General features: G+C 42.8%; 1 protein-coding gene across 1 annotated transcript in view; it reads left to right on the forward strand.

Annotated features, from left to right (window-relative positions):
* CIT (citron rho-interacting serine/threonine kinase) overlaps positions 1-20,707 on the forward strand; it is a 180,501-nt gene that overhangs the window by 125,352 nt on the left and 34,442 nt on the right. The window contains exons 24-28 of the mRNA XM_089894498.1: positions 3,983-4,036; positions 10,120-10,317; positions 11,325-11,518; positions 14,369-14,504; positions 16,597-16,701. Of these exons, the coding sequence (XP_089750624.1) occupies positions 3,983-4,036; positions 10,120-10,317; positions 11,325-11,518; positions 14,369-14,504; positions 16,597-16,701 (687 nt within the window). The remainder of the gene's footprint in view (positions 1-3,982; positions 4,037-10,119; positions 10,318-11,324; positions 11,519-14,368; positions 14,505-16,596; positions 16,702-20,707) is intronic.

The raw sequence follows: 20,707 nt of genomic DNA on the forward strand, positions 1-20,707 counted from the left end.
GATCCAAAGGCCTCATGATGGTAAATTATAATAGAAATATTAGTGATTGAAATTTCAGGCTACTGTGGGGCAGTTAGGCAAGTTTCTACTGGTGTGGTGTTATTTGGAAACTTTTCTATTAGTCAGAAAGTGCAACAGGTCTTCTATCCCTCAGTCTAGGCCAGAAAGCTTTTTTATAATCATTGCTTAGGCTTTGAAGAAGTTAACTCCACCTTCAGCTTCCTGTTTCTGTCTGAGTAATTTCACACCAAATAGTCATTTAGAGTAGAGGTTGGCAAGCTATAGCCAGTGGGCCAAATTTAGTCTGCTTCCTCTAAGTAAAGTTTTATTGACACACAATCACACCCATTTGTGTACATATTGTCTGTGGGTGGTTTTGTGCTGTGAGGGCAGAGTTGAGTAGTTGTGACAGAGACTGAGTGGCCTTCAAAGCCAAAAATATTTACTATCTGATCCTTACAAGAAAAAAGTTGTTCATTCCTGCTCTAGAGTTTACTAACCTAAGGATTCTTCCTTTAGGATACTCACAGATGAGATTTATCAGTGATACAAATAGCCACGTTCCTAATTTGGATAAAGTGTATTCTTGCCCCATTAAATTAATAAATCTCTCATACCATTATTAGGCAAAAAACAGAGTTTTGGGGAAAAACTCATAATCTATTAAATTAGTTCATGAAAATAGGGGCTAATTATTTGAGTTGATTCTAAGTGATAACTCTTAATTTATGAATCTGTAAGTCCGTCTGTACAGTTACTGATTTTTGTTTTGTTTTACATTTTTCCAGTCCTCTTCATTCTTTTGTGTAGATTTAAATCTCTGGTTGTCATCTTTTGCCTGAAAGACTTCCTTTAACATTTCTTATAGTACAGATGTGTGGGTGGCAAATTCTTTCAGCTTTTGTGTGTCTGGAAAGGTCTTTATTTCGCCTTCATTTTTGAAAGACATTTTTGCTGGGTATGGAACTCTAGGTTGACAGATTTTTGTTTTTGTTTTCCTTTCAGTACTTTAAAGATGTTGCTCCACTGTCTTCTAGCTTACTCCCCTCCAAAACCCCTCCAACCTCACTGGGAGAAATCGTTCTTCTCTTTGTTTCTCTATAAGTAACTTGTCTTTTTTCTCTGGCTGGTTTTAAGCTTTTTCTTTTTTTTTTTTTTTTTTTTTTTTTTTTTTTGCGGTACGCGGGCCTCTCACTGTTGTGGCCTCTCCCGTTGCGGAGCACAGGCTCTGGACGCGCAGGCCCAGCGGCCATGGCTCACAGGCCCAGCCGCTCCACGGCATGTGGGATCTTCCCGGACCGGGGCACGAACCCGTGTCCCCTGCATCGGCAGGCGGACTCTCAACCACTGCGCCACCAGGAAAGCCCAAGCTTTTTCTCTTTATTACTGGTTTTAAGCAGTTTGATTATGATGTGATTTAGCTTAATTTCCTTCATGTTTCCTGTGCTTAGGGCTCGTTTAACTTTTTGCATCTATGGATTTATTTTTTCGTTGACTTTGGAAAATTTGTGGCCATTATTTCTTCAAATATTTTTTTCTGTCTCACTCCTGCACTCCTTCAGGGACTTTGATTACATGTATATCAGGCTCCTTGGAGTTGTCTCACAGCTCATTGATGCTCTGTTCATTTTTTACATCTTTTTTTTTTCTTTGTGTATTTCATCTTGGATAGTTTCTGTTGCTATGTCTTCAAGTTCACTAATCTCTTTTTCTGCAGTGGCTAATCTGCTGTTATAAACTTAAAATATAAATCTATGGCAAAATAGACATGTATAGAGAATACATCACAGCTAAATTAGGTGCTGAATTTTTCTTTTAAATTTATTTATTTATGTATGTATGTATTTATTTTTGGCTGCGTTGGGTCTTCATTGCTGCACATGGACTTCCTCTAGTTGTGGCGAGTGGGGGCTACTCCTCATTGCGGTGCACGGGCTTCTCACTGCAGTGGCTTCTTGTTGCAGAACCTGGGCTCTAGGCACGCAGCTTCAGCAGTTGTGGCACTCGGGCTCAGTAGTTGTGGCACTCAGGCTCAGTAGTTGTGGCTTGTGGGCTCTAGAGCGCAGGCTCAGTAGTTGTGGCACACAGGCTTAGCTGCTCTGCGGCATGTGGGATCTTCCCGGACCAGGGCTTAAACCCGTGTCCCCTGCATTGACAGGCTAGGTGCTGAATTTTTGACTTACTTCTCTTATAGGCCTTTTTCTTTTTTTAAAAAAATGGAAGTATAGTTGAATTACAGTATTGTGTTTCTGGTGTACAGCAAATTGATTCAGCTACTTTTTTTAAAATATTCTTTTCCATTTTGGTTTATTCGAAGATATTGAATATAGTCCCCTGTGCTATACAGTAGGACCTTGTTGTTTATCAATTTTGTATGTAGTAGTTTATATCTGCTAATCCCAAACTCCTAATTTATCCCTGCCCTTTCCCCTTTGGTAACCATAAGTTTGTTTTCTATGTCTGTGAGTCTGTTTCTGTTTTCTAAATAAGTTCATTTGTATCATACTTTAGATTCCACATATAAGTGATATCATATGATATTTGTCTTTCCCTGTCTGACTTACTTCACTTAGTATGATAATCTCTAGGTCCATCCATGTGGCTGCAAAAGGCATTATTTCATTCTTCTTTTATGCCTGAGTAGTATCCATTGTGTATATACCACATCTTCTTTATCCATTCATCTGTTGATGGACATTTAGGCTGCTTCCATGTCTTGGCTATTGTAAATAGTGCTGCTATGAACACTGGGGTGCATGTATCTTTTTGAATTAAGAGTTTTCTCTGGATATATGCCCAGGAGTGGGATTGCTAGATCATATGGTAGCTCTATTTTTATTTTTTTAAGGAACCTCCATACCGTTCTCCATAGTGGCTGCATCAATTTACATTCCCACCAACAGTGTAGGAGGATTCCCTTTTTTCCACACCCTCTCCAGCATTTATTACTTATTAATCTCTGATAGAGATGATTATTTTTTATTTTTTTTTTAAAGCGAAGGACCACTTTTTCCTCTGCCTCAAACTGGATTCTTCTTTGGGCTTTCATAGCTAAGCAACTGGTGCCGTAATCTACCTTGCCTTCCAAATCAAAAGTCCGTTAAGGAACCCTTGGCCCCCATGTCCATCAACAAGTCTTATTACCTGTGCTTCCAAAAGAGATCTCACCTCCATCCACGTCTCTGCATCTTTTGTCACGTTCAACTCCAAGCCACCATCCTCTCTTCCTTTAATGACAGCAGCAACCTCCTCAGTAGTTTTTGAACTTCCTTCTACATTTGTCCTGTTTTGATCTGTTCTTCCTGCAGCATCCACAAAACGACAACCAGGCCATGTCACTCCGCATTTTAAAACCTCTGTTGGCCTCCAATTAATTGCATTTTGAATGAAATCCAAACTCTTTTCTTGGCCTTCAAGATTCTTGGTCTGGGCTTCCCTGGTGACGCAGTGGTTGAGAGTCCGCCTGCCGATGCAGGGGACACGGGTTCGTGCACCGGTCCGGGAAGATCCCACATGCCGCAGAGTGTCTGGGCCCGTGAGCCATGGCCGCTGAGCCTGAGTGTCCAGAGCCTGTGCTCCGCAACGGGAGAGGCCACAACAGTGAGAGGCCCGCGTACCGCAAAAAAAAAAAAAAAAAAAAGAATGGGGAGGAAGACAAATAAAGGAGAGTAAAACTTCATCCTATGTTTTTTTCCTTTCTTCCACTAGTGCCTAGTTTTAATCTGAATGTTAAATATGTATTTGTACAGGGTGTGATGTGTGGTCTAAATAGTTAATGTTATTAATGGCATTGTGTATTCCTGTAACTTTGCTTCTCCTGTTGGGTATGACTTGATTAATTCTTTGAAAAAAAGTTGCTGGGGCAGCTGCAACAGCGTTCTATGCTTTTTTAGACCAATTGTGATTTTCTTTATTTGACCCATAGCATGTAGAATTGTATTCCACCCTATGAAAAATTTATAATCAACTTCTTACCTTTTAGGCACATAGAGATGAAATCCAGCGCAAATTTGATGCCCTTCGTAACAGCTGTACTGTGAGTATTAACCAAAGATGATGAAAATAACATGAAACTAAAACTGAGAAGGAAAGGGGGACATCTCATTCTAATATCAGTGACTGATTTTTGATATAAACTTTCAAATTGAAGCAGTTAATGCGGTCAAACTGATTTGGAAGTTTCTGAGCCTCAGATAACTTCAGTGTCTTGTGTTCCTGCCAGTTTAAAAAAAATTAAACCATTCTTCGTGTTTGGGGAAGGCTTGTTGGAATGGTCAAAATAATTCTCACTGCAGAACCACTAGTAGATCTCAGTAGCTGCAACAAAAGTCCCATTGGAGCTCCCCTTCCTTCTCCAATCTAGAAGGTTCTGTCTGAGACTGGCCCCAGATGGTGAGGGGCAGTTAGACATGTCAGGCTTCTCCACCCTACTGCCTCTACAGAGAGGGAAGACCAACAAGTTCTTCTCCTGGGGAATCTACAAGTGTTAACTTCCTAACAGGCAAAATCTGGCTTCCTAACATGCAAATTCAGAATCTAGGACTCTTTGGGAGTCGTTATTTCTATTGAGAGAAGTCAATTCCAGGAGCAGATAAGCATCATTCATAGGTTATGTAATAGGGTAGGATCAGTGGAAACTCAGAGTCTATTTTTGATCAGAGAGAGGGATTAAAATAGGCCCCTTTCAGAAGGGAGGGATGTTGTCCTTATTCATGGTTCTACCTCCTTTCTTTGGTCCTTTCATTGCTCTGTTACCTCCTTAGGCAGTTCTCAGTCAGCTTGTCTCCATTTGTATTGTTTGCATCTGTAAATTTCCAGAAACACCCCTCCACCTCCTATAGGCATATTTTCTTTTCTTGTAATGAACTCCTTCTTTCCTCCTTACCTACTATAAATGGGGCATTAAGTCCTGGTATATGCTCCCCCCTCTTGCCCCCCGCTTCTTTTAGATATAAAATGCACACAACAAAGTACATGAAGTGCAACTAATATTAAGCATATAGCTGGATGGATTTGTATGTGTATAGACAACTTGTGTAACCACAACAAAGATCAAGATACATAACTTTTCAGCTCCCAGAAGGTTCCCTCCTCTCCTCTTCCCATCAGCATCCTTTGCCCTAAGGGTAACCAGTATTCTGACCTCTGATACCACACCTTAGTTTTTCCTGTTCTTGAACTTCATATAAATGGAATCATAGAAGATGTGGTCTTTTGGGTTTAGCTTTTTTTGTTACTTAAATTGTCTCTGAGGTTCATCCATGTTGTTGCATCCATCAAGATTTTGTTATATTTTAATTACGGTGTTGTGTTTCCAGTGTGCGTATAGAACTGAAGTTTGTTTATCCATTCTCCTGTTGATGGATGTTTGGGTTGTTTCTGGCAGGAATAAAGCTATTAGGAACTTTCTTGTACAGGTCCTTTGACGGCTATAAGGCCTTGTTTCTGATGAGCATATACCCAAGAGTGGAATAGCTAGGTCATGGGACGTGCCTCTGTTTCATTCTAGTAGGTACCTGGCAGATGGAATTTAGGTCTATTTCCTGTTGCCAGTGGCTGGATCTAGGGTGAGCTTGCCTTAACATTATCTGTTGATTTCTTCCCTTCCTTGAGGAATTGATGCATTCTGTTCCTCTACTCTTTTGCTTTACTTTTTTAGTTTCTTATTATCTTGGTTTCTTATTTTACACAAGAGTTATTTGCTTATATTACATACATGTTCATAAATGATCACTGAATAAAATATAGATCATTTTAGGACTGTGACTTTTTTTTTAACATTACTATTTTTTCCTAAAATAAACTTGGATGCATTTTAAATGTGTACATCAGTAATCCTGTTCCATTCATCTGGAGTTTTCTTTTCTCCTTTTTTCATCTTTTTTTTTTTTTTTAACAGCTTAAGGAATAATCAGAGTACAATAACCTGATGAGTTTTGAAATGTGTGCATATTTGTGAAATCAGCAAAACAATCAAAATAACAAACATAGTCATCACCCTCAAGAGTTTCCTTGTGTGCCTTTGTAATCCTCCCTCCCCCCCGCATTTTTAAAATTGCAAGTGTAGTTTTAATGGAATATACCAATATGTAGAACAAATTTGGTTACTTTCTTATGTAACTTTTGTACTCTCTTTATCCCTCCAATTTGCTTTTTCTGGCACAGTGACTTCTAATCCTTCCTTTACTTACCCCTGGCATTCTGTGAAGAAGCCTTTGGGGGCCTCTCCCAGTGGGAGGGGGAACCCAAGAAAGTGATCCCCACCCACATTTCAGCTAGGGCAGCTGGGTAGCTTGGAGGTCCAAAACACACGCTCTAGAGTCAGATAGACTGGTTCAGATTCTAAATTGGTCTCTTGGTAACCTATGTGATGTTACACTCCTGAGGCTCCATTTCTTTGTCCATGAAATGAGATGACATTGTATGTCCTCAATTCCAATACACCATTGATTGTAAGATGCATAATTCATTTAATTACTGCTCTTTGCGGGGCTGGGTGAGGGAAGAGAGACAGCTGCTTAGCTGCAATATACATTCAGATTTCGGAAACAGTAAAACCTAGGAAACACTGAGTCATAGAATCCGAAACTTGGTAATAATACCTGGGGTTCCTGCAAGAATTAGATGGTGCATTGGTGTTTGTACAGGGCCTGGCCCACAGAATGCACTAATCAGTGTTGGTTGCTATTATCATTTTATTATATTGGATTTACCACAGAATCTTGTGTAGAAAACGGTCCTGCTCCTTAAAAAAGTTTGAAAACCACCACTTTAGAACAACACTTGGCAGCAATGGTAGATCTCAGTTATACTTTCGCAAGTTCAAAGGCTGCTTTATAGACACTTTAGGAGAGCGCGATAGATGTTCCTTGCTTGTTGGTGCTGTCCAGGATTGTCGCCGCTGGCAAATGTCATCTTTGTTACCGGTGGGAACTCCTATAATAGCTCAATCAATTGGAGCTCCCAGTTAGCAGCTTTTAATAAGCTCATGAGCAGTAAGATTTTCGAGCTCAGGCCATTTCTATATTTTGAAGAGATTTAAAAAAAGGACTTGATTCAATCTGGCACCTAAAGCCCTACCTAAGTCTGTTTTGGAGAGGAGTTGGTGGGCCAACATATGACACGGTTTTAATTATGAATCAATCTGTCAGCTATAAGATTAAAAATAAATAATATGCAAATAGCTGCCTTCAAGAAGGAATGAGGCATTAAAATAAGATGTCAGCCCTGTGTCTTTTCAGCCTGATACTCATGGTCTGGCTGGTGTCTTCACCCCCGACATGCTCTTGGACATTTACCAGGTAACGTTCCCTCTGCTGGTTGCCCAGTCAGGTGTAAGAGGTAACATATGTATCTCGGAACCACGAGGTGTGCTTAAAAAGCAACTGATAGAGATCTTTAAAAAAAATTTTTTTTGGACACTGAGAGTAGATAATTTTTTTATATCCCTGTTTTCTGTTAGAATTGTACCAAGATCTCTTATCTGTAAAAACAGCATAGAAGAAAGCTCTGCTGGCCCTTGCATTATGAAGCTATCTCCCTCATCTTTTTTTTACCACTAAGATGGAATCAGCCTTGCAGTTTATCTTTCCTGCCTTCTATCCTTGGGGTTGAAAGCTTAAGAGACTCATAATACAGGAAACAGATCATTTGCCCTTGGTGTGGAGAGAATATACCCACAAAGTAGACCTAAGAATTCTCTTTGCTTATAACCTGGTTCAAAATCACAGATAGCCCATTATTCTTTTTTTTTTTTTTAAAACCATGGAGATCATTAATTTACTGCCTGTGTCTCAGGTCCGCCCAATATCTGTGTGTGTCTAACACTCTGGCAACTCCAACAGAGCCACAAGTTCAACGTGTTACGGCTTTTGGGCAGGAAGGACATACGAAACGTCCGAATGCGCTAACATGCTTTCATGAGGCCTCGGCTGCTTTCGTGCAAGCACCTAATCCTCCTCTTGTCAAACAGGCAACATAGAGATGATGACAGAATACAGAGCCAATCATCACAAAGTGTGAACAGAAGTCAGAGACCCCTTGAAAACAGGGTGACGACAGGAAATAGAAGGACTCTTCCTACTCCAGTGGCCAGTCGAAATGAGAGTAGTAATCTTGGCACCTCCCTGACTTTTTTCGAGTGTTTCTTCTTTAGCACTTTATAATCTAATTTGGGGAGGAGGAGAAGAAGTGACAGAAATGGGCTTATTATAAATTGCATTTTTTTTTCATGAGTCAAAGAAAGGGAGTAGGTATCCAAAGGCTTAAATATGTCTTTGAATGACAAGTAAATTATTTTGGCAGCATATATATTCTTATGTGGGTAGATTTTCTGTAGTCTGTTTGCTCCCCATGGGGCACCATTGGTGCCTCAACATCTTGGTCACCAATTTTTATCCCATGTATTTCACATGATGTGTTAAAGTAGAATAACACGCAAGAAAAAGCCAAAACATTAAAACCAGAGCAACAGAGGAGGTAGTCAATATAGTATTTACCTCCGTGTCAGGTGGAGAAACCAACCCAGCCAAGTTCAAGGTGGCTTATTTGGGGCTTCCAGAATCCATTTTATAGCGCAGCTTCCAGGCCAGTTTGCCGCATCAGTCTTGTTTTCCTTTGGGGGCAGAGGTAGAAGGAAGCACAGTGGAGACATTTGCAGTCTAGGAGGAAAACCATCTTAAGGAATGGGTTTACTGCATTGTTTACTCATTGTTTCTGCTTTCGGGAGATTTAACCACGTCACACAAAGGGTGATACAGGGTTCCCTGTGAGGCAGAAGTGCCTGCTAGGAGTGACAGACTTGCAGTTTTTTTCCTTTTTTTTTTTCTTTTAACCCTGATGAAGGAGGTTTAGCCAAGAACCTGACCAGATAACCTTTATTCCTCCTCTTGTAGCTGATAGCGTTACACAAACCGTAGGAATTAACATGGCTTTTGATATTAAAATACAAATTACTAGACCACTTACTGCATTAAAAGCTCATCAGCACAGTTAACAAAATGAAAAGCTGTGGCCACATTGAACAGATCTACTTAATTGACGTTCTTTAATTCTATGTGCCTGGGAAGATTTTTTTTTTAATTGATAGTCAAAGTAGGTTAAAATAGGGAGTTAGTCATGGAAACAGTGGCAACATTTCAGAAACTAAGTCTACTCTGGGTTTGAAAATGGGAAACAGCCATAGGCTCAGAGGCATTTCCTTTTAATTTACTCCTTTTAGTTATGTAAAATTTAATTTACTGCCAGTGCGCCTCATTCCAGCTATTATTAGAAAATTGCCCTTAAACTTCTAAAGTATTATATATAAAAGCCCTTTGCAAGTGCTGGCACTAAACCTCAGCAAAGAGAACAGGAAAGCTAAATGCGCTGAAATTGAAATCATTCTGCCATTGAGCAGGGAAATCATTTAGTAAAACCAGATTAAATCTCTCTCAGTAAAATGACAATTTCATATACATGCCTTCCCACTTTCTGATAGCCAGCTGCATAATAAGAACCATTTAAAGTGATGCTGTCATACAGTATTATTTTTCAGGATTATTCTGAGAGTCCCTTAAATTTTTTTTTTCTTTTGTTGCATGAACTTAAATTTATTACCTAAAATATTATTAAAATAACTCTTAGTGTCCTGCACTCAGTCTTCCGTGATAAGAACTTTCTTTTGCTTTCTAAGACGGTTTCCCAGGATGATGTCCTGTAGATGCTGTCCTGGGCGTTTTAGCTTAATTAGCAGATTGTGATACCCATCTCCCTACTATTCCTCTTTCCTCCGTTTGCATTTTCCACATTCTATTATCGTCCATGAACTTGATCTCATTTAAAGTTGCCCCTTCCATATGGCAGGCACTTTTGATTGATTTGTTTTTACCATATTTTCCCGATGAATCCTGAGTCAGAAAAGAATCCGAGACATTTCTTGTTCTCCCACAGCATATGTGTGTTTGGGCGCTAAGGGGGCGGGTGTGGGAGATTGAGTTTGGCTCACAGGGGTTGGATGGGCAAACGTGAGCTGCACACTGATCGTCATTATCATGTAGGTTCAAGTGCTGATGGCTCTAGAAGCAATTTCTCATTTCAGATCAACTTGCTTGCTACGTAACCGGATTCCTTTCCTCTTAGGTAATCACAGACCTGGAGGAGCAGCTAAACCAGCTGACGGAGGACAATGCTGAGCTCAACAACCAAAATTTCTACTTGTCCAAACAACTTGATGAGGCCTCTGGCGCCAGTGATGAGATCGTACAGCTGCGAAGTGAAGTAGACCATCTCCGCCGCGAGATCACGGAGAGGGAGATGCAGCTCACCAGCCAGAAGCAAGTAAGGATTGTAAACAATGTCAGAGACTTCCCCAGGAAACTTGGAACCCCTTTAGATTTTAGAGGAGGTGCCAGTTGCATCTCCCCCAAGGGTTCTCAGACTGAGCCTGTCCAGTAAAATGGCTCTTTTTTATAATCATGTCTGTGTTTGTTTGGTTTTTTTTTTGCTGTACGGGGGCCTCTCACTGCTGTGGCCTCTCCCGTTGCGGGGCGCAGGCTCCAGACGCGCAGGCTCAGCGGCCACGGCTCACAGGCCCAGCCGCTCCGCGGCATGTGGGATCCTCACGGACCAGGGCACGAACCCGTGCCCCCTGCATCGGCAGGCGGATTCTCAACCACTGTGCCACCAGGGAAGCCCATGTCTGTGTTTTGAAGGCTTGTGGGTTTTAAAAATGGCTTTTAGAAGTGTCTAGTTGGTTTGGGGGTTTTTTTTTGCTTTTTGGCCGCTCCGCACAGCATGCAAGATCTTAGTTCCCCACCATCCCTATGGAACCCGTGCCCCCTGCAGTGGAAGTGCAGAATCTTAACCACTGGACTGCCAGGGAAGTCCTTTGTGTGGTTGTTTTTGATTTTGATTTAAAACCATTAAAAATAGAATGCTTCTGTGAGCCACTTTATTTTTATGTATGTATGTATTAAAAAAAAATTTTTTTTTGGCTGTGTCGCATGGCCTATGAGATCTTATTTCCCCTACCAGGGATTGAACCCTGGCCCTTAGCAGTGAGAGCTCAGAGTCCTAACCACTGGACCGCCGGGGAATTCCCGAGCCACTTTATTGTTAAGTGTGGTCTCTTTTCCCTGGTCTTCCTCCTGGTTCTTTCTATAAGATGACGGCTGAAATGGCCCTTCATCCATTCTTGTCTGGTCCCCTCATTCTGTAGGAGAAAAAGATAGTGTCTTTCAGACCATAGTTAGAAACTCCTGCTTTTCTGAAACTGATCTGACAAAAGTAACATCTGGGAAATCCTCATTTGATACAAAGCACAACTCAGTGATACTGATTTGCAGACGATGGAGGCTCTGAAGACTACCTGCACAATGCTGGAGGAGCAGGTCATGGACCTGGAAGCCCTGAACGACGAGCTGCTGGAAAAAGAGCGGCAGTGGGAGGCCTGGAGGAGCGTCCTTGGTGACGAGAAGTCCCAGTTTGAGTGTCGGGTTCGAGAGTTACAGAGGATGCTGGACACTGAGAAGCAGAGCAGGTGGGACTTCCTGTTGGTAGAAAGCCAATGGCAGGTGACAGCAGCAGGATCCAGCTCAGAGCTACCAGCAGGGTAACCGATTGTCCCAGCTTGGCCAGCACTGAGCAGTGTCCTGGGACATAAGACTTTCAGTGTTAAAACTGGGAGACTCTTGTGCAAACCAGAATGGGTCTGTCATCCTCATTGTAAATACAGACAGTGCCATTTGGCAGTAGATGGTGACCACTTACCCCATGCAGGGCCCTGGGAGTCAGCAGGGAGAATATCTCAGTGCTTTCTTTGTAGAAACTCTTTTCTCGGGTTTCTAATCATTGTGACCATGTAGCAAGACCATCACTGTTTCTATCCTGGTCATTTGTGATGCAAGTTTGCCTTCTACACCAACCTTGGCATTATTGACAGTTCGGGCTGGATGATCCTTTGTTGCGGGCACTCTTCTGTGCGCTGTAGGATGCCGAGCTGCACCCCTGGGCTTGCCCCACTAAACCCGAGTAGTGGCTCCTTCCTCCTGTTGTGACAATCCAAAACATCTCCACACATTGCCCAGTGTCCCCTGGGGGGCAAAATCACCCCCAGTTTGAGAACAACTGCTCTATAAGAACAGTTTTTTTTTTTTCCATTTCTTGGTAGGAAATAATTTCAGGTAGTATCTTTTCTCTGTGTTCCCACAGTCCTCCCAGCATAGAATTCCCTTCCTGCCGGGGTCACAGGTGTGAGGGTTGTGTACTGCATGCTGCTGGGGATGCTGTTTGCACTGAAGACGTCATAGATATGAAGATTTATTATGACAGTTTAACAGCTCACAGCAGCAGTTTTTGCACTAACAAAATCAGTATATTATGACAGTTTACCAACAGATGGAAGTAAACAGTCTTAAAGAAAACGTGCCTTTCTTAGTTTGTGCAGAGACACCTACGGGCTGGTATTCGCCCCATGGCTTCATGTCTGCCCAGCTGAATCCTATCCCTCCCCCCATAACCTCGCTAATATCACCTTCCTCTGAAACTTGCCGTCCTGCATTACTCTCAACTCCTTTTTTTTGGCTGCGTTGCATCTTCATTGCTGCGCGCGGGCTTTCTCTAGTTGCAGCGAGTGGGGGCTACTCTTAGTTGCGGTGCACGGGCTTCTCATTGCGGTGGCTTCTCTTGTTGTGGAGCACGGGCTCTAGGTGCGTGGGCTTCAGTAGTTGCAGTGCATGGGCTCAGTAGTTGTGGCGCACAGGCTCTAGGGCGCGCGGGCTTCAGTAGTCGTGGCTCTTGGGCTCTAGAGCGCAGGCTCAGTAGTTGTGGCGCACGGGCTTAGTTGCTCCGTGACATGTGGGATCTTCCCGGACCAGGGCTTCAACCCGTGTCCCCTGCATTGGCAGGCAGATTCCCAACCACTGCATCACCAGGGAAGTCCACTCTGAACTCTGTAAACAAGATAAACTATACCTGGAAATATTTATCATTTATTAGGACTCTATCAGATTCATTTTAGTATTTCCCACATTTGCTTGATCATAAAGTAGACCCATCACTGTCTTGGATGTATAATCTGTGCTAAATCAAACTAGAAAAGACTGGAAGCAAAGAGGACCTTTAAGTTTCAAGAGAAACTGGTAAAAATCTTCCCCTTGTAGACATCTTCCCATTCAGGGTACTTGCTGATGTAAGGGGGCTGCTGGTTTAAGACCTTCTGTTGCTGTTTCCCTCCAAACTCTTGGGCTCCCCCGTCCTCACCATACGTTCTGGCTGCCCTCACACAGACCCCCTCCCTCCCACCTGCAAGTCCAGCTCTTATGCCAGCTGTTTCTAGAATCCTTCAGAGACAGTTTTGGGGACGGAATCTGACCATAGCATCAAGAAATTCACAATCACACGTGGAAGGTGTAATCATGGACTGTGCTTGGGAAGACGTTTCATGTACACTTTCAGGGGCAATTGTGAAAGATCTTGGCTACCCACCCCCGTTTCTTTCCTCCCTCTATTTTGGTATTATGTGGGACCTGAGATGAGTAAAATATAATTCTTAATTGTTGTCTTCAAGAGGCTAAGAGTCTACTGGAGGAGGTGAACTACGCCTAAAATAGAGAGTGGGCTGTGCCAGGCGAGAAATACCTTTATGCTTAGGGGACAACAAGGAGAGGTTGCTTCTGAGAGGGAAACTGGGAAAGGTTCTATGGTGGACGTGGTCTTTGAGTTTACCCTTGAAGTCTGAGTAAGATTTGGATTTGTCGGGTGGGGAAGGAGAGCTGCCAGTGGAGGAGCCTGTACAAGCCCAGGTGTGGAAGCAGCAAAGCATAAGACCTAAAGGGGGGAGGGGCGGTGATTTTTCTAGTTTGCTTCCAGTTTTTCTATTCTTTCACCTTATTTACAGATATTGATACATCTGTCAGGTTCAAGTTTCAGTTTCTTGAGGAGCACCCAGAACACTTCACCTCTTGCATATACTTTAAGGAGAGGAAGTGTTTGCTCACATGGGGCTTTGCGTGGCCCTCTGCACCCTGTGTTCCTTCAGCAGGCCCTCATTCCCTTCCTGCTCCTGTAGGAGGGTGTGACAGTCTTGTGACGTCTTCTCCAACCCAGTTGCATTTGGAAAGATGCCTTATCGCCTTCAGCCTTTCCAAGTGCATATATATTCACAGGAACTTTACCTGTGAAGAGTATTTTTACCCAGGGCCTAAAGTGGGTCACATCTTCACTCTGAACGTGGTCAGAAAACAAGACATAATTCAGAACAAGGTGTTGGGTTGGGCATCTCGCCAGCCCACAGTCTGTTTGGTTGCTTAGCAGGGCCCGAGCTGGACCCGCTCCCTTCCTGCAGGGCGGCGATGGTGGGGCTTCTGAACGTGCCCATGTTTCCCCGCAGGGCGAGGGCCGATCAGCGGATCACCGAGTCGCGCCAGGTGGTCGAGCTGGCAGTGAAGGAGCACAAGGCTGAGATTCTGGCCCTGCAGCAGGCTCTCAAGGAACAGAAGCTGAAGGCCGAGAGTCTCTCCGACAAGGTCAGCCCCTGTCCCTCCTGCCCTTTAGATACACGTGTGCACCTCCTTTTAGCAGGTATGCTTGACACACAGTCACATGCGATCAATGGTCAGCATGTTTCATAAACAGAGTCGTGCGATTATGCTTCCCCGTGGGCCGCCCTCTGTTGCCAGTAGCGTGGGTGAGGGGGGCAGGTATTAGGGTGTCAGAGTCGGTCAGTGACTTCCTCACATCTGCCTTTCAGGGCCCCTGAGGTCGAGATTTTGATCTGGGTGCACAACACTCTTGCTTTCTGGCATTTGGTTTCTAGACGCCTTCATGGGTCTAATGTCGAACATCCTTGGGGAGCGGGGAGTGTTGAGGACTCATGCTCATCCCATTGCTGCAATGACAGGAAGCCTCAGCCTCTCTGGGTTCTAAGTCCAGGGACACGGTAGGATCTGAGGATGGTGCAGGTTCTCAGTATTTCACGTTGGAAATACACGTGTTCTGTCCACCTAGCACTCTGTATTCTGTATTTACAAAGTGACATACCAGTGTTTGGAGATTTTTATCTAATCTTAAAAGAGATTTCGAATAGGTGCTTCAATATTATAGATAACAAAAGGTCCGAGGAATTTCATGTATACGCATAGCCTCATACATACACACCCTTTTGCACACACACACATGCACACACACACATAATATAAAGTAGAAATCTAACCTCTGAATTTTGTGTAAGTTTGTAATTTCATGATTATAAAAGTGATTATTTGGGGTCATTGTGGAAGATATAGAAACCACAGAAAAGTCAAGAAAAAAATGACTGGTAAGCTGTCATCACTGTTATCTTGGTGAATTTGTATATACATATAAATATTTATTTATAAATTTAGGTTCTTACTATATAAACAGCTTTACATATTTTTGTAAACATCACATAACTAGGGTCTTTTCCTGAATTAGTGAATCTTTTCTGAACATGTAGTTCTAGAAACATCAATTACACAGAGGCACCTAGTTTTTATTTTTTATTTTTTTGACGGTACGCAGGCCTCTCACTGTTGTGGCCTCTCCCGCTGTGGAGCACAGGCTCCGGACGCGCAGGCACGGTCATGGCTCACGGGCCCAGCCGCTCCGTGGCATGTGGGATCTTCCCGGACCAGGGCACGAACCCGTGTCCCCTGCATTGGCAGGCGGACTCTCAACCACTGCGCCACCAGGGAAGCCCGAGGCACCTATTTTAATGATTCCACTTGTGTTGAAAATTTGAGTTTCTTCCATTTTTTTTGTTTTTGCCATCATAAATAACACTGTGATGAACATAAATCTTTATGGACATCCGTGATTATTTTCTTACCAGAATTTCATAGAAATAATATGATCAGATTCAAGGCTAGAGCTTGTTACTCAGGAACCCTCCTGGTATTGGCTTACTATTTTTTTTAACCATAAGGAAAGTAAATATATTATTTGACCATGAGGAAAGTAAATATATTATTTAGAGATAAATGAACCCTTTTGTGTTTAGCTTGAAGGATATTTTTTTTTACCTGACTGTTCTTAAAGTATTCTATAGCAAAGTCCTACCCATCCTTTAAGACTCTAGACATTCTGACCCCATCTTCTCTTGACGACTAGTCTTTCAGGATGAATTTCTCTTCTCCGTACCTCTTATCAAAATCTTCACCTGACAAAGCAGTCACTATTTGTATACGTGTCTAGTTATGGCGCCACCCTCTGCCTTTGTGACCTGATGTAAGATCCTTGAGAGAGCTTGTCTATCCTTTCATCCAAAGCTCCTGATATTATCCTATGCGAGTAGTAAGCATTCAGAATGTGATTATTTAATTCAGCCAAAACATGTCAGATAAATAAATTCTTGAGAAGTCATCCTCCTACATATGACCCATCCCTTAGAAATAATATTCTCTCCTCATAGAATAACGCACATAAGGCTTATCTATGACATGGACATTTGTGATATACTTTTAAAAAACCAGTATTTATGTTCTGACCTTTAGAACTTGATTATTCTTTACCTGAGAAGGTTTGTGGATATTTGCAGAAGTTGTTAGCGTCTGACATTACTAAATGTGGTGTCACGGCCAATTTTTTCCAAATGTCCAGCTCAATGACCTGGAGAAGAAACACGCCATGCTTGAAATGAATGCCCGAAGTTTACAACAGAAGCTGGAGACGGAACGAGAGCTCAAACAAAGGCTTCTGGAAGAGGTGAGTGTAAAACGCCGGGCAAATAGAGCCAGGTGGACTCTCAAGTGAATATCTGTTGTCTTCAGGTGGGCAGATCCAAATTAAGGCGTTCAGATTTCAAAGTGGAATTTTCAAGGAAGAGTAAGGTGGTCATCGGATACTTCCTTTTTTTTTTCTTTCTTTTTTTTTAAAATTTTATTTCATTATATCTTTTTATTTTATTATTTATTTATTTATTCATTCATTTATGGCTGCGTTGGGTCTTCGTTGCTGCGCGCGGGCTTTCTCTAGTTGCGGCGAGCGGGGGCTACTCTTCGTTGTGGTGTGCAGGCTTCTCGTTGCGGTGGCTTCTCTTGTAGCGGAGCATGGGCTCTACGTGCGCTGGCTTCAGTAGTTGTGGCTCGTGGGCTCTAGAGCACAGGCTCAGTAGTTGTGGTGCATGGGCTTAGTTGCTCCGCGGCATGTGGGATCTTGCCAGACCAGGGCTGGAACCCGTGTCCCCTGCCTTGGCAGGCAGATTCTTAACCACTGCGCCACCAGAGAAGTCCCAGATACTTTCTTAAAGGTGTTTAACACGTTAAAAGAATGTGGCACGAAGGCCGGGGTCCTCTTTGTCATTGTGTCCTCCCAAATGGTGCTTAATGGCGTGTCTAGTACACAGCGAGTCTGTGCCAAGTGGAAGTTTATTAAATATGCAGGCACATGGATATTGAGTTAAATTCTTCTTTAGAGTTTATGTCCAAAGTACATGACGTTTGCAGGCTGATAGGACAACCATGTAATTAGCTTTGTGCACGGGGCAGAGACCTGATCAGATTACACTGAGTGCCAAATCTCATGAAGGCTTTTGAACACCCAGTTAATTCAGTTTAAAAAAATGATGCCCTGCTTTTGAGACACAAAACGAAAAGCTCAAATTGGTCTCCTAAACCAATCCATTCCTTATATTATTTCCTGTACCTTTTAACAGAATTCTGAAAATCTCTGTTTAAACTGATGACAACTTCCCACTCCCAGCCAAAGCCCTGGTTTGGTTGAATCACTGATAATTTGGCTTTGTTCATTAGAATTGACCTATCAGGACAAATGCACTTTATAAAGATATTTCACGAGAAGTTGGACTCCAAGAGTGTTCTGTTTAAGCCATAGTGAGCCTGACGGTTGAATTAGCCAGATTATCTATTCTGGTGAATTGAGGTTTTATTGTGTGCTACCTGTAGCCCCTGAGGGGCTCTGCTGGTAGAAATATTATGACTATACTATTAAGTTCGAAAAGTGTGGTGAAAATTTTGCAGGTGAATGTAAAATGTTTTATAGAATGAGGCTTTAAAAAATATGGGTGGGAGTTTTGGAAAGTTCTGGAGATGGTTGACGGTGATGTACAACCATGTGAATGTACTTACTGCCACAGAACTGTGCAATTAAAAATGATTAAAGTGGTAAATTTTATGTATATGTTACCACAACAGAAAGTTTTTAAATAAAATCAATTACACACACACACACACACACACACACACACACACACACACACACACACACACACACACACACACACACACACACACACACGTGGGTGGGAAATTCACCAAAGGTGACACTAAGAACATTACAATAGAAATTGACAAATCACCCCGGTGGTCAGATAGAGAATGATGGTCTTTTATCTGGAATGAATAGGTAACACCCCCACTTGAGGCACCTGTTGGAAACAGGAGGAACAGAAATAGTCAGTGTTCTCGCCTGTCCTCTTTTCCTTTCAAGGAAGGAGGCCCCAACAGCTCAGTGCTTTGGTCCGAGGTTACATGGTGAGTCAATGGCAGGGCTAGGAAGAGCAGGCTGGAATCCTGATTCAGTTCCCTTGTTCTCACTTCTAAAACTACCTGGGAACGTTTCCAGTTCTCCATTCTGCACCTCACAGAGGGCTTTTTGAGCAGATGTCTGTCTGGCTGCCATTGAATGGGAGGCAGATCTCACTGACAGCCGAAACCATTAGGGGACTAAGAACAATCTTTATTGTCCGGAACGCAGCTGGCATGCTGGCTTGTGGTGGGCCCTCTGTAAGCAGGAGACCGGGGGCTCAGCCTGGCTCTCCCCTCCATCAGGTGCAGGTTCCTGTAAATGGGGTCAGAATCAGTGCCTCAGAGTTGGAAAGAATTTTTGTGTGTCATTTAGTGCAAATTCCCAGCACTTGCACCGCTGTTCCCTTTATTATTCTTGTCCTGGGCACTGACGGATCTTTCTCCCAGATCTTTTCTCTCGGGCCAGAAATGGCCTCAGAAGCTTTTCTGACACTGCCCTTTACAGGCACGATTAGTCTCTTGGACGTGATGCCAGAGCTCAGAGTCCACTTGCTAATCCTGTCGAGTTAATCCCCCTCCAAGGTAGAGAGTCCCTTCCCCAACCCTCCTCATAGGTGGGCCTCGGTGAACCTTGGCCTCAGTATCAAAATTTAGAGTGACTTTAGACATCCCAGCTCATTTTTCTGGCACCTGTAACTCTTGAAAAGTCCTTTCTTATTGTAAACTAAAGCCTGTAACTTCCAACCATTGGTTCTATTACGTCGAAACATTTGAAAACAGGGTGTAGTCTCATATTTCCAACCAAAGTAGGAGGTTAATACTGATTAATGATCAAATCACTTGACTAGTAATCAAAATAACTAATGTTTAATTAGCATGTACTATGTGCCAGGTGCCTTTCTGAGTACTTTCCATGAATTAACTCCTATAGTCCTTGTGACACTTCTGTGAGAGAGCTACTACTTTTTATTTTATCATCTCTGTGACAGCTGATTCGATATCTCTGTAGCTTTCCCACTCCATATTCCCTTCTCTTTTCTAAATGGAACACTTGAAATCCTTCCATGTTTGGGATGTTCTTTTCTGATAGATTTATCTTTCCGAAGAGAGTTTCTAGAAGGCCCTGTGGTTTGAACAGCACAGAATAGTGGGTTATCTCCACTTCCATTCTGGGCTCTGAACATCTCTGCCAGTGACGCAAGCTCTTTGTGTGGCTTTAGCACACTGCTGACACCCATCGATCTGTTAAATCACCACCAGCCCTTCTACAAGTTTTTTTTTTTTTTTAAACATCTTTCTTTATTCAGTTGATGTTTTAAAAAAATACCATCCTATTAAACCTTCTCTTGTTGGTTTTGACCCATCTTCCCAGCCACCAGAGTTGTTTCATGCCCTGGTTCTGTCATCTAGTTCCTTTGTGCTTCCTCCCAGTTTCCTGTCACCCTCGTAAAATTGGGGGACAGATCTAAGCACGTGGCTAGAGCCCTCTTTTCATTCTAACACTGACTGGGAACAGCCTCCATTTACCTCTCTCTGGGAAGCAGGTTAATGGTTTTGTAAAACATTTCATTGAGCACAGATGTCACTCTTGTTTTCTATTGTAGTAAATAAGTAGCCTATTTCCTGGAAAGCTAATGGACAGTTGATGTGTTGATTCTAGAGAAATATTTTGGGCCTGGCTGTCACCAAACAGATTCTTGTCCCTAGCAGTTGTTTCTCTGCTTCCTGCCTAGTAATTAGTGTTGTCCTAAAATAGTGGAGAGAAACTAAAGTGGATAATTTGCAAGAAGTAATCATTTGTGCTACAGGGGACAGATAGCTCCCTGGAGGAGGTTATCTTAGCTGTTTTCTCTCTTTCTTTCCCTGTATTTTAGGGAGTTCTGTGGTTTGATTCAGAAATTCCAGGTCACGCACACAGGGCAGGTGATCATAAGTTAGTATCCTGCTTTATGGAGGACTGATGGGGAGAGGCTGTCGGAGTAGGTTTGGGCAGGAAAGGAAGATGGAAAGGTGAGGGGGGCGCACCTGAACGGGATGGAGGGAAGAAAGACAGACGAAGGAGGCAGTGCTAAGATTCATCGAGCATGTGCTGTATGCTGGGCACTGTGCTTGGTGTGTCAGCCAGTGAAGGGAGTTATTACCCCCACTTACAGATGAAGAGACTGAGGGTCTGAGAGGCAGTGAGCTGCCCCTGGTCACAGGACTAATAAGAGTTAAAGTCAGGA

Source organism: Delphinapterus leucas, chromosome 14, assembly GCF_059928025.1.
Source record: "Delphinapterus leucas isolate spDelLeu-1000000601 "Yukka" chromosome 14, BTC_Dleu_Yukka2, whole genome shotgun sequence".
Lineage (NCBI taxonomy): Eukaryota > Metazoa > Chordata > Mammalia > Artiodactyla > Monodontidae > Delphinapterus > Delphinapterus leucas.